The sequence below is a fragment of the Pinus tabuliformis genome, chromosome 7 (genome assembly GCF_031772625.1).
Source record: "Pinus tabuliformis cultivar Carrire ecotype Pingquan chromosome 7, CPIR1, whole genome shotgun sequence".
Lineage (NCBI taxonomy): Eukaryota > Viridiplantae > Streptophyta > Pinopsida > Pinales > Pinaceae > Pinus > Pinus tabuliformis.
The window spans coordinates 265,721,018-265,734,904 of NC_142293.1; the positions used below are offsets into that span (position 1 = coordinate 265,721,018).

The 13,887-nt window shown below is 36.0% G+C and overlaps 1 protein-coding gene across 1 annotated transcript in view; it reads right to left on the reverse strand.

The window, feature by feature from the left end:
• Window positions 1-4,920: 4,920 nt before the first annotated feature.
• Window positions 4,921-13,887, reverse strand: part of LOC149246885 (small ribosomal subunit protein bS21c-like) — a 34,878-nt gene continuing 25,911 nt past the window's right edge. Inside the window, exon 2 of the mRNA XM_089455779.1 lies at window positions 4,921-5,341. Coding sequence (XP_089311905.1) covers window positions 5,218-5,341 — 124 coding nt within the window. The 3' untranslated portion in view covers window positions 4,921-5,217. The remainder of the gene's footprint in view (window positions 5,342-13,887) is intronic.

The window sequence follows — 13,887 nt, forward strand, 5'->3', positions numbered from 1 at the left end:
AAATCAAGAATGATGAGGTTGGAAAAGAACGCAAGGATGAGTGGGTTTGTAAACCCTAGACTAAGCTTGAATAAATTTTAGGGTTTAGAGTCAAAACCCTAGCTATACAATTAATAACCCTGTCTAGTGTTGGAGATGAAATCCTAGGGCTTATGAATTAATTGCTTCTGCTTAAAAGAAGAAACCCTAGCTCCTAGAAGATATGACATCTTGATAATAATGTTAAGTTTGTAGGTTGGACACAAGAAGGATAACATTAAGAGGGAGCTTACTTGTTCTCTAAAAGTAAGTATCTTATATCTCTCTTTTTAAATTATTACTATTGTTGTTATTCTTCTTGTCCTTGTATATCTTGCTTGGTTGTATTTGTTCTTCCTTGGCCTCCTAGTAAGGATTGCAAGTACATGATGAAGCTTGTCAAGGTTGTGGCAATAAATGAAAAGATTGGAAGAACAAAGCTTGTGACAAGAAGACTCGTATTGAATGAAGCTTTGGACTCGGAGGGAGCAAACAAGATCAACTTGATTGAAGCATGCTTTAATCTATGATGAAAAGAAGTCAGTTATGACTTCCAAGATGAAGATGGCTAGAAGTTTTAAAGAGCAATGTTGATCCAAATCTGATGAAGATGAGCTTGTGATTCTTCTACTATGTATTGATGATATGTTTCTGACAAGGGCTAAAGACTTATATGTCCTATTTAAGAGGGAGTTGTTTTCAAAAAGGCATGAGCCTTGTGAAATATTTGTTGCAATTTGACATAATGGACTGCAAGTCCATGGACATCTCCATGATGAAAAATTCAAAGAAATTGCAAGACTTTGTTGTTGACTTGTTTGATTCTCTAATTGGCTCATTGAACTATTTGTTGCATATTCTGATGATTGCTTCTGTGAAAAGCCATGACTGGAGCTAAATAAATAGTTGGTTGTTCAACATATTGTTCTCTGCTGGAATGTTTGATCAAATGCTAAAATCCACCATGGCTACTTTTTTGCTATTAAGCAGGTTGCTAATGTTTATCTATGTGAGAAGCCTGGAATGGCCAAGAGTCCCTCTTGGAGAGGGAGCATTGATTGATAGCATCATGAATCTTCCTTGGGATGTCGCTAATGTTGGCGTTATGATACAAGTGTTGTCCTTGATGGCAACTCACTCATAGGTCAGTTCAGTTTTGATGAAAGGCAACCCACAATGTAACAGGTCCATTTAGATGTAATAGGGCATTGGTACAGAAGAACAGGAAGATGGAACTAAAGTCTACTAATCAGAATGAAGAAGTTGAAGGTAAAGGATGGTGAAAAGCAGTTTAAGATGTATACGCAGGTCCACTTAGTCAAAACAGCGTATACACGCTGGTTCACAGAACAAAAAGAGTGTATATGTATACACGTACTTTCACAAGAAGAAAAGTGTGTATATGTTGGAAAATCAAGGAAATTCAAGAAGAGACAATACCATGGGTCAATACCATGATATTAGCCCACAATATTGAGCGGAGTAATGACTATTTGATCCCGTCTAAGAATACCACGAGTCCTAAGTGGTTTTGGTCTGAGGTATTTAGAAAGGCTTAAAACTATATAAGGAGGAGAAGATCATAAGGCTAGGGTGTGCAAGTGAAAGGGTTTCTAAGGAATACTTCTATCTGAAGTATATTTTATGTTGCAGGGGCTATGTTTGTGATTTGATCTAAAATATTTTGTGCACCTTGAATTCAATGTTGGATCAGGATCATGAGACCTAAAATGACTTATCATTGAATGATCTGATATTGGTTGGGCTAGATCTGATGGTATACACCTATTTTATTCTTTAAATGTCATGATCTAGGTTTGTCTAAAGTCCGGAATAGCAACGAAGTTATGAGTTAATATTTGCAAATCTATACGTTGGTTTGTCTCAGTAAAAGCGTGTACACACAAGTTGTACTCTTCCAAGTAGTGTATACAAAGGAAAAGCCTTTTGTTCAAATCTGACTGATCTATCTAATCAGTTTTGATGTTTTATTGTTGTTTGTCAATGAAGTCTTCTTAGATCTGAATGTAAAACTGAATGCATAAGGAGTTTGGTATCTGATTAATTGATTGTATAAGTGAGAAGGGTGATCTCTGCTACTATCTTTGTAAAGCTCTGTAAGTTGACAGTAGATGTTTGATATATTGTTGGTTGATACATACTTGATTCAAAAGTTTTATGTTTCAGTAGTTTAGAAGGTATACGCGGGTTTCATTAAAAGAAGTAGCGTATACACGCAAGTTGGGTTCAGTAAAGTAGTGTATACATTCTGATGCATTATTTTTGAGGTTGTCGTTGGTTCTGAATGGTGATGCAGGTTTCTGGGTTCATCACAGTGTTCTGGTGACACTGATCTGACTGTTCAGATTAATTGATTATTGGTTGATGCAGAGTGAAAGTTCTTATGGGTCCAGTATGAAAATTTAATGAAACAAGGCCTTCATGTGTATTGTTGTGTGCCAGGAGGATTTGGTCTAAAAATTTATGAAACATGGTCCCTGGAAAAAGAGAGAAGGTTGTAGCCTTCTGTAGGCTGGCACCTACGTACTAGTAAACACATTGGCTAGTACAAGAGCTATGGGGTTGCAGCTCCCTTCCAGTAGAAGCTGGAAAACAAGAGAAGGTTGTAGCCTTCTACAGGTGGGTGCCTACGTACTGGTATGAGTTTGCACCAGTACAAGATTGTAAACAGATTTTCTTATTATTAAAAGAAGACAGAGACGACAACAGCAGGTGGTTTTTCTCCCGCATTGGGTTTCCACCTTAAATCTTGGTGTTCATGTGTGTTGCTTATGTGTGATTGTTTATTATGGTTTTACTACATTGTTTAACAAGTTACTGATGCACTGATTAAAGATCAACACATGATAAACTGATTAAATCATAAGTTCTCTAGGTATACGTTGGTTTCTCTAATAACAGTAGCGTGTACATGCTAGTTCACTTCACAGAAGTAGCGTATATAAATCTGTTTGGGAAATGAAAAATTATTGAACTGATAATACTGATTCACCCCCCCTCTCAGTATTATTTCAAATAGCTAAGAGACCATAGATTATGGTCAGGAAAATTGTCTCTCCCTTAGGTCAGTTGATCGAGAGGCCAATGCATCTGGTCGGGGAGCTTGGTTTTGAGGCATGTAGTGATCCCTTAGGTTAGTTGACTTAGAGACTAATGGGTTTGGGCGGGGACACTGATTTTGCGACCTCTCCCTTAGGCAATTGCTCAGAGACCTATGGATTGATCGGGGACACTGATTTTGCAATCTCTCCCTTAGGCAATTGCTCAAACCTATGGATTGGTCGGGAAGATTGATCTTGAGTTCCCTTCATTGGGTCGTTGACTGAGAGGCCAATGAGTTTGGTCAGGAAGGATGAGTTCTCTCCCCTGGGTCATGGACCGAGAGATTATATAGTCGGGGATTGAGATAGGGATTCCCCCCTTGGGTCGTGGACCGAGAGACCTTATTATGTTAGGGGAGATGGACCATGTGTAATTATTGGATATGGTTAGAAAGTTTGGCCTCATGAACAATGTTGATTGATGGAACGTGTTTGATGCTATGTATCTTTCCTTATGATGATACTTGTGATCTCTCCCTTGGGTTGTCACCAAGAAGCCTATGGATTGGTCGAGGAGATTGATCTTGAGAGATAATGAAAAGTATCTTCCTAGCTAAGAGGGAGTGTTCGAAATTTTGGTAGCCATGGTCGATATTTTCATCAAAAGAAAAAGAAAATTAAATTTGAATTTAATGACTGTTAAGTCAGCCTCCACATTGATAAAGTCGGTGAGGCCCCTTGGAGGCACCCTTTCAACACCTTTGGAGGACTATAAATATGAGACCTCTCCTTCTCACTTGGACACATCAATGATCTATTGTTCTATCTTTGTTCTACCGAAGGAAAGAGGGGAAGACCGAATTTCAAAAGGAAGGAGGAGAGGCTTGGCATTTACTCTTGTGATTGGTTAGATGTTATTTTGATGTTTTTGTTTCTAGATTGATTGATGAACATTGACTCTCACTCATGATTGATGAACATTGACTCTCACTCATAAGAAAAGATTTCTGGGTTTCTCCCTATGGGTTTTGCCCTGGCATCAAGCCCACTTTTCTGTCTCTTTTCTCATTGTCTCATGGTTATTTTTTACTATTCTTTCATGTTTAATGGCTGAAATTATCTTATGTATAACTACTTAATGATATTGGATGTTATTAATGCTAATAAAATCACTGTTAAAGGAAATTGTTTCTAGTTTCCGTGAACCCTAGAAATATCAACAAGAAACATTACATATCCTCTATTTTATTCATTTTTCTTTGTGAATGTTGAAGGATCAATAATAATGCATAAAATAACTAATTAAATAATGATTCGAGCTTTTTTCTTGTAAAGAACCGTGTTAAGAACAATGTTGTTGCCAGAGTAAAAATAGTGTTGCTGCCAAAAACGATGCCTTACTATAAAGACAACAATCTGAACCCCTAGAAAGCTTATCAAAAAAAATAAAATGAAATATTCATGTCTTTTCATAGCCAAATGGCTCCAAGGTTGTAATTAGTTATTATTATTAACTTTTGTATAGATATATTGATTTGTGTATCTTATTCTATATGGTAAAAATTAATTGATTGACAAATTCCATCCCTGTTATGCAAAAATATAACACAGCTTTATTGACCCTTTATCCCATTTTGTGTGAATCAATAATAAAGTCCACTGTTTTTGTATATCCTTAATGAGATTTTATGCGTGGACCATCACGTTGAAAGTCAATTTTCCCACTTAAAAATTCTGGATTGGTATTCCAAATTTTGGTTTTCCCACTCAATTGAAAATTTTGCATTGGTATTCCATTTGAGATTGGTTAGCATTATCACCCGCCATTATAATTAGACAGTATCTTAAAATATAATTAGACATATCTTCATTTAATTACAATTGCAGTTTCATTGAAATTATCACCTACTTCTAGAAGTAAGGTGCAAAGACATTATAAGAGTTTGAGCCGTAAATTTCCAATTTAGGAATATCAGAACAAATCTCATCATTTGTTATTGTCTTGAGCAATAGGAAAATAAGAATTGATGTAGAATTGACCACATCTGCTTGGCCTGAAATGTTGATAATATTAATATGATTATGATTCATCCAGAAGGCTGTATCCACAAAGCCAGTTAAAATGGCAAAGCACCAGTTAAAATGGCAAAGCACCATCATCAGCGCCACCCCAGTAATCATCATCTTCTTCTTCTTCAGCGTTTACAGCGGCCTCCTTCTTTTCGTTTTCTTTTCTGAAGGCTTTAGCCTTTATCATTCGCCTGCAAAGAACAGATATGTGAGTTCAAAATACTTCCATCACCTTGCCACATCAGTCTTTAGATATCAAACTGAGAAAAACTTAACCAATGTAGGGAAAACTTTTAAAAGCTATTTGTTTCCAAATGACTGTATCTTATCAATTTCAATTTCAAGAATGAGTGTTAGCGCTATGAATTAGAGATTATTAAGCTTACTTGCTAAATTTCATGGGATGGGCTATGACTTTTTTCCCTGAGCCTTTTTTAAAGATGAACTATTCTAAAATATTTTTAACTAGAATATCATGTAGAAAGAATAATTACTCCTTACAACTTACATTCTCCCCATTGTAAAACGCTATTATAAATGAGCTTTTTTTAAGATTAACTATTCTAAAATAATTTTAACTAGAATAACATGCAGAAAGAATAATTACTCCTTACAGCCTACATTCTCCCCATTGTAAAACGCTATTGTAAATGGATATACAAACATGTGCACATTTCCACCTCACACCTATGAACAGGGTATAGTAGATGTCAAATTGCAGCAGATGATTGCATGCATTGTATATCAAGGTTATTTATGTAGTTTTTTCTATAAAAGTTATTTTTCATTATGTTAATAGGCATGTATATTTTGGAATATGATTTTTATAATTTTAATTTAATTATCAATATTTATTAGGTCGATGGTAGGGATTTAATTTTCAATGAATATTTTAAAATATTCTTAGTAGTATACATAAATCAAAGTTTGAGATTTATCTCCACAGTAGTTATGCTCATTTTTCCCCTTTCATTTAAATTGATTAATTAAAAAAAATGCCATATGAGGCAGCGTCATATGAAGTGAGTTATGGTTTCTTCGGCATGTGGTACTGATAAGCCATAGTATTGGTCCATGGTATTGTTAAAAAACTTGTTTAGAAATTAAGAATCTCTTTAGTAAAGTAAAAGTAAATCTCCAAGGTTAAAATCATGTTCCATATTTTTTAAATGTATGTATATTTAACTTATATATTCATTATTTTTTATAATAATTTAAAATAAAGTTAAAAATTTTAGGATTTTTTTTAAATTAGCAATGTAAGATGTATTATGAAGTAACTGTTTTGACGCTTATTATGGATTGATGTCTATCTGTATTTACCAGCCATTTAATTTATATGGCTGTGCTAGTATTTAAGAAAACTGACTTCCCATGTACTATCATCTAAAATTTGTTGACCTACCATGTACTATCATCTAGAGTTTATTGAGAAAAGAATCTTTGATTCTCAAGGGCAAGATTTTGGTGTCTTCAGCTCATTTAGAATATCTTTTCAGCTCTTCTCATCTTGCTCCATACGCGGCCCAAATTAATTACCAACCTTGAAAATATCACAATGCACAGATGACTTGTTTTCTAAGACTGCAAACTTATTGGTAGGAACCTATAGCGAGGCACCAAGCTTTTAATCTGAGGTTTGCTTGTATTTTCGAAAATCTAAGCGTCTTTAAATAATGAAGGCAGTGAAACCCTGCAAACCGCTTTGCTGGAGATAAGAATCAGCGTTTCAGTCCATCTCTAGTAACCAGTTGTATCTATTTGGTAAGTGAGAGCGCTACTGTCACACAACTCCAAACCTTACCATATGGGGAATGGGTCAATTGCTAACAGCCTCCCATAATTTTTTGCTGTTGTTTGCCCATAAGAAAGAAATGCGTGCACAGAAATTGCAATATTATGGGCTTCTTTTTCAGTATGTAAACGGAGAAAATTCGTTCTAACGAGTATTAGTATTCAACAGGCTAATAGTCATCACAAGCTTCATACCCATTCACTCCAACCTTGTAGAGGGCAGAAGTTAAAAGCAAACCGACTACCACCGGAATCTTGTAGCTGGATGACTAATAAAGTTGCATCAATCTTTTGCATCTACACCAAGCCGTACAAGGAAAAATAGATGGATCTCTCAGCTTAAAACATTCATTATACTGTTATATATAGTAATGCTTGTTATGAAGCATAACATCTTTCCAAAAGCACTTTTGTACAAAGACAGATGTCTACCGACATAAAGTTCCCTAGTTTTTCATCATAAAACATTCTGGAGTGGATTTATGTATAAAATTCTTTAGTCGATCAGACCGTTTCAAATGTTGTCAGGATTTTTTCTGCTACCATGTGGGGATGAATGATTTAGGACCGTTTCAAGTGTTGTCAGGATTTTTTCTGCTACCATGTGGTGATGAATGATTTAGGTGATTGTATATCATGATTAAATTTCTTCTACCAATTTTAAAAATTTTCATCAATACATTCATTGTTTCTCTTGCACTGTCCCTTCAAACTTTGTTCTATCATTAGTCATCATGTATATCTAGTATATATCATATATTATAGCTCATCACATCAGTAGAAGCAACCTTCCATGACTCTGCAAGCCAGCACTTATAACCTGAAATCTTCTAGTTATGAATTAGCTAACTCTATGATGTTATATATGTCATCATATTTTTCTCTGCATCTTTAATTAATGCTGAGTATGAATCCCATCAAAGTCAGACGACATAAAATCTAGGGCTATTTGTACTCTAGTTTTCAACCTAGGTCATTAGTGTGGTGATGTCCTATGTTGACTCTCAACTACTAGACCACAGCCCAACAGACTTTTCTTTTCATTTTATCTTATTGCAATCTTCTTTAGCACTGTGGCAACTCATTTTGACTCAGACACCACGTTTAGTTCCTGTACTTGAGCATATATAATGGCCCACCATTTTGTTACACCATTATTTTCCCATAGTCGTCATCATCAATGATAGCTATCTATATAGAAATGATGAACCGTAAATTACAAGTAGAGATTCACTCCCTCACCAACCAGGCAGCGAATTTAGAGTATGAGAACCCAATTTTGAAACGGCCTATGAATGATGCCAAGATCCAAGGGACTCTTCACCCACCAAGAGATTCCCTCCACGCAAAAATCTTAGATCTTAAAAACAAACAACAGGAACTTCTTTCCTAGCGGGCTATTTCCAAACAAAAGGCAATAACTCTGCAAGAAAGCCTCCAGTCCTTGATTCAGATTGTTGGAAGGAAGGATCAACCCCCACCCATGCCAAGGATGTTGAGATGGTTATAGAGGAAAAACTCGTTGAGGAGAACACTAGACAAGCCCAAGGACTAAAACAAGAGGTGATAGTCTCCCCACGACCCCACCAGCTACCCCCCTCAACACTCAAGTCTGGCTGATCATACGCAAGTAGGAGATTTCTTCCTTCGGGATACCTTGAATCTTGCCAACCTAAGTATTGAGGGTGCATGGTTCGTTTTTGACTCTACCCCTTTTCTCTAATTTAGGTTGTCAGGGGACCCTCTACGAGCCCTTCGGGAGAAGCCGCAACTTGTCTCCCTCCCCACAAAGTTTTCTTGGATGAGCATCTCAATCAATCCCAAGCTGCAGAGCTTAAGGGCTCCAAGGAACGGGTAGTAGTAGCACAAGAAGTCAGGAAATGCACAATCTTTAAAGTTTATATAACTCAAGAAAAACATTCCGAATAACCCTCCTCTAGGGTGAACCTAACCTAGTTTCCCTGGATGTTGGGTTTTTTTGGGGAAGGTGAGGAGTTTTTAGAGATATTTTTTATTTATATTTATATTATTTTTAATATTTTTACTTTATTAATATTTTAGAGACATGTTTTTATTTATATTTATTCACTTAAATTTATATGTAAATATAAAAAAAAATTATATGTAAATATAAATTTTTTTTATAAATATAAATATATTAATATCATTAGATTTGTTTGTCCTTTTCCTGTGATTCTTTGTTTGTACTTATTTATTTATTCAAATATACATAAATAAACATCTATTTTGAATTTCTCAGTGTTATTTTTTTATATTAATATTATACAAGAATATATTTAATACATAAATATAGATGTATTAATAAGATTGGTTTGTTTTGGTCTTTATATTATACACGAATATATTTAATACATAACTACAAATCTAAAATTCGTTTGTTTTGGTCCTTTTTTTCTCATGATTTGTTTTTGTACTTTTACGTAAATACATATTTATTAGTAAATAGATATATATTTTTATGAATAATTTATTTAATTTAACCTTTTACTTTTACTATTCTTTATTTTTATTTGAAATTTATTTCATTATTTTATTATATTTGATTTTTTTTATTTCCTTTTCTTATTTGTTTCATTTGAATTAACTATTATTAGTTATTTCATTTTTTATTGTTAAAATTTGAACGTTGTAATTTCTTTTTTTCCATCTTCGCATCTCTATGCTATTTAATTGTTGGTTTAGTTTAGACTCTCCATCTTACTCCCGATGAACCACAAAGGGTGGTTCGAAACACAATAAACTTTCTATGTGATTGATCTGGAAAAGCTCTCAGAGAGATTAGGCGAGTGTTGGAAGTCCCAAAAATCGAGGAAAGAAGAAAAGGTTATGTATGATTGATTTCAACAAGATCAAGGCTCATGAAACCTTCAAGGAAGTCCTCAAGTTGAGAGAAGAAAACTAGGGTTTCCTTCTTAGGGCAAACACCTAGGGCAAGAGATTTTATGGATGAAATTGAAGTGGATGCCCACCAAAATGAGAGATCTTGTAGCCAAGACACTCCTCTTGATGTTTAGGCTCTCCAACCACCAAAAATCTCCTTCCCTGTGTTGAGAAATCTAGAGGCAGCTAGATTAGGTGATTTCTCTTACTTTTATAAGAGCTTGTGATGTCCTTTTATTTAACTTGATTAGCTTCTTCTATAACTTAATTATTATTGTGTTTCTATCATCAAACTGCTACCAAACAATAAAGATCAAAGAGACAAGAGGACACAAAATGTACGCTGCTAGCCAGGGCCAAAACCTCTCCTCTTGAGAGGAAAACCCACAAGAATTCTTCTCTTCTTATAGAATCTTCAAATGACAAATTCCAAGACCTAAGACCCTTAACAAAGACCCCTCCAAGACCAACTCAACCTTCCTTCTTGATGAGCTTTCCTTACACAGCTTACGACGTCAAACTTTGACCTTCCAACAACAACTTTCACCCCAGCAACTTGGAACCCCAGTAACTTTGACTTCCAACAACTTTGTCTTCCAACAACCTCGTCCTCCAGCGACTTTCCAGCGAATTTTCAGCAACTTCAACTTCCAACAACTTTCTAGCAATTTTGACCTCCAACAACTTTTACCCAGCAGCTTTAGAAATTCGTTGCACTTAAGAGAGGGAGAGAGAGAAACCCAAAAACTTTGACTCTAGCTTTCTTCTCGAATTTTGCTTGCCTTAGGACTTCTTCCTTTTAAGATCGAACTCTTTTTCTTGCTTCTTCGCATGTGCTATATGTGTGCTCCAAATGAGGTCGAATGCCTCTTATAAATAGGCTTTCCAGGGGTACGAATTGCCTCCATGGGGCCGACTTGATCTTTCATGTAGGTCCACTCGTTGTAGCTTGTTGACAAGGTCTTGGAGGGTCTTTTATGACTCAAATAAATTTATTTCACATAATACAAGATGCCCAAAGGGATCTTACATGCTTGACAATGACTCTTTTGACTTCATGATTCTATGACAAACCTAGAAGCACTCAATGGGTGCTTGACCTACAAATAAATTTACCTTGAGCATAAAACCCATGCATCAAGAATGAAATAATAAATTTATTTTTCTCTTTTCATCAAATACATAAAATCATGATTACAATAGATATTATAAATACCGAACCTAGTTACACATTTCAACACCCTAGAATTTCACACCAAGCCCTAGTTGACTAGTCTAGCCTTAAAAGGACCGAATTTTAGGAGGGAGAAAAGATGGATGAAAAATAGGATTGATCACCAATGGTTTGGACTAGTGCCTTGTCCCTTGGGTATATGGAGTCAAGGATGTCAAAGATAAGCCAATCTTGTTCCTAAGGAGGCCGAAATTTGATGCCCTAGCACAAATTTCAAGCATTTACCCACTCAAGGAATAATGGAGTTTATGGGAAGAGCTTCAAAGAGTTTCACCACTAGGACAATTCTTACAATGTCATGTATGAGTAATGCATGCAATTTTCTTCTAGCTAGCATTCAATAGATATTCAACAAAATTAGGGCACAATTTAGCATAAACTAGAATTAATCATTCCATACATTAGACATAGAAATAAATATCTTTAACAATTAAGAGCACTTACAAGACAATTATGCAAGAAATCCATCCATTATGCCAAGAATAGCTCCAAATGTCAAAGTGCATCCAAGATCCAATATAATCCAAGAGAACAAGAAGTGTGAGTCTCTCTAAGGAGGCCGAAAATCCAAAGATGTGTGATGATGTGAGATGAAATGATATCTCACAAATATATATGAGGTCTAACATGTGTAATTTAGTCCCTAAAGTTATAAAATAATGTGCAGCAAAACCTCTAAGTCACATGCCGACCTAGTAACCAATGTGAAAATAAAGATAAATCCCTAACAAGAGGGCCAAAACGTTGACATCATGCAAGTGTAGGCCTTTGTTTTTCCACCCCTCCATATATTTCCTTTTACTTTTTCTTTATTTTTCCTTATATTATTGCTCGTAGCTCGAGGAATGAGAGTATGCTTTGTATGATGTATAACAATTATTACCCCATTTAATATGGGGCAGTTTATCGCCCATCAGGGGTTGGGACATGCAAGGGTTCCATGTCTTCTATGAGATAGGGCAACATTGGCCCGGGAACCAGGTGATGGCCATATGATAGATGTAAATCTCATGCTTGGCTTTTGTCCACGTGCTAGTTTATAAGTCGTAGCCATCTTTTGCATTTTACTTTTCCTTTTTATTTTTCTTATGGCCATCATATGCTCTTTCTTTTTCTTTTAGCTACATCAACCTCCCAGGGTGCATTTCCAGACCCTACCCAAGATATGAGGATGTGTGGTTGCCAAATCCCAATGAAACAATGGTTAGTTGACCTAAAGAAGGAAGGTGGAATAAGGACTCAAAATGTATGAAGGGAGTGATAAGCATGGAAAAGGGATAGATGGGACATGCTATCTCAATCATGGATTCTCAAGTAGTGCCACTTCCTAAAGCCAAGGGCCATTTGGGGTGGTCCCACTGAACTAGGATACAAAAATAACCCCTATTTAAGGTGAGGGGACAAGGCTACGGCTAAGACTCTTTCTTCCAAGTCACCCCATAATCCATGTTAAAATGCCCAAATACAAACAAGCATAAGCACCCAAATGCATAATGAATAAAGTATCTTTTAATAAGAAGCCCACCTTCCAACATGTGCTCTTGACAAATGGGCGAGGGAGCATATGACTAATGCAAATGGTAGAGATATGAATGGCACGTCACATCAGCTATAAGGTGGCTTGTTACCACACAATCTAGCAGGGCCCTAAGGAAGGGAAAACCTAAGGGACAACTACTAGACTAAGTGACAACAATGGGACAAAGACCCACTGTCACCTCAGTTAAGTCCCCTGCTCTTTACGGACTTTCACCAATGGGAGAAGCCTTGGTAGGAAGGGAATCACTAAGAATGAATAGATCAATGATTTAGATATAGCGTGGTTCCACAAGGCCCATTCAAATAGAGACACAAAAATGATTCAATGCTTTAAGGAAGCTAAACGCTCTCCAAGAAAGGCCTATGAGGACATCAAGACCTAGGGTTTATGACGATAATACTAGGTCCTAAGGTCAAGACTCTAGGAGATGAGGTAGGACCTCTCAAAGAAGCTCTATGTGATGATTTAACACTTCCAAAAGGCTCTTCGCTCTCTTTGAGAGACCTAAGAAAGACTTGCACTAGACCTAAAGCTTTATGAATAAACGTGGGAAGAAATGCTTCCAAGGTAGTCACTAGGTCAAGGCAAGGGAGGAAAAAGGGGTTCTTATTATTTATTCCAATGAATACTAAGCTCATACAACCCTCAAAGAAATCCCCAAGGTGAGAGAGAAAGACCTAGGTTTTCCCTCTTAGAGTAGCACCTAGGGCAAGATATTTTATGGATGAAACTCGGGTGGATGCCCACCAAACTTGGAGCATAGGTAGCCTAGACCCTAAGCTTGATGTTTGGACCCTCGAATTCCCGAAAAATCACCTCCCTAAAATTTCGTTGCAAGCCCCAGAATTTTCCCTACCTTTAGGGGATTAAAATTTAGGAGAAAATATGGAGAAAAAGGCGTTTAATCACCAAAATCCTTGGACTAGTGCCTAGTCCTCTGGGCTATGGAGTTCTAGATGTGTTAGATTAGCCAAAGTTGTCTTCAAAGAGGTCAAAAGTTGATGCCCTAGCTACCAACCTTCAACAATTATCTAGTATTAGAATATGGTGTTTCATGAAGAAAAATAGCATTTCATCACTAGGAACATTTGTTGCATGCTATATCATGAGTAACATATGCAAGAGCCAACCAAATAGCTTCCAAAAAAAATCAACAAAATTAGGGCATAATAACATTTATATTAGTTGCAGCAATTACATACATTAGACATTTTCAAGAGAAAGATTTTATCAACAAAAGAACATACAAGATAATCATGCAATATATC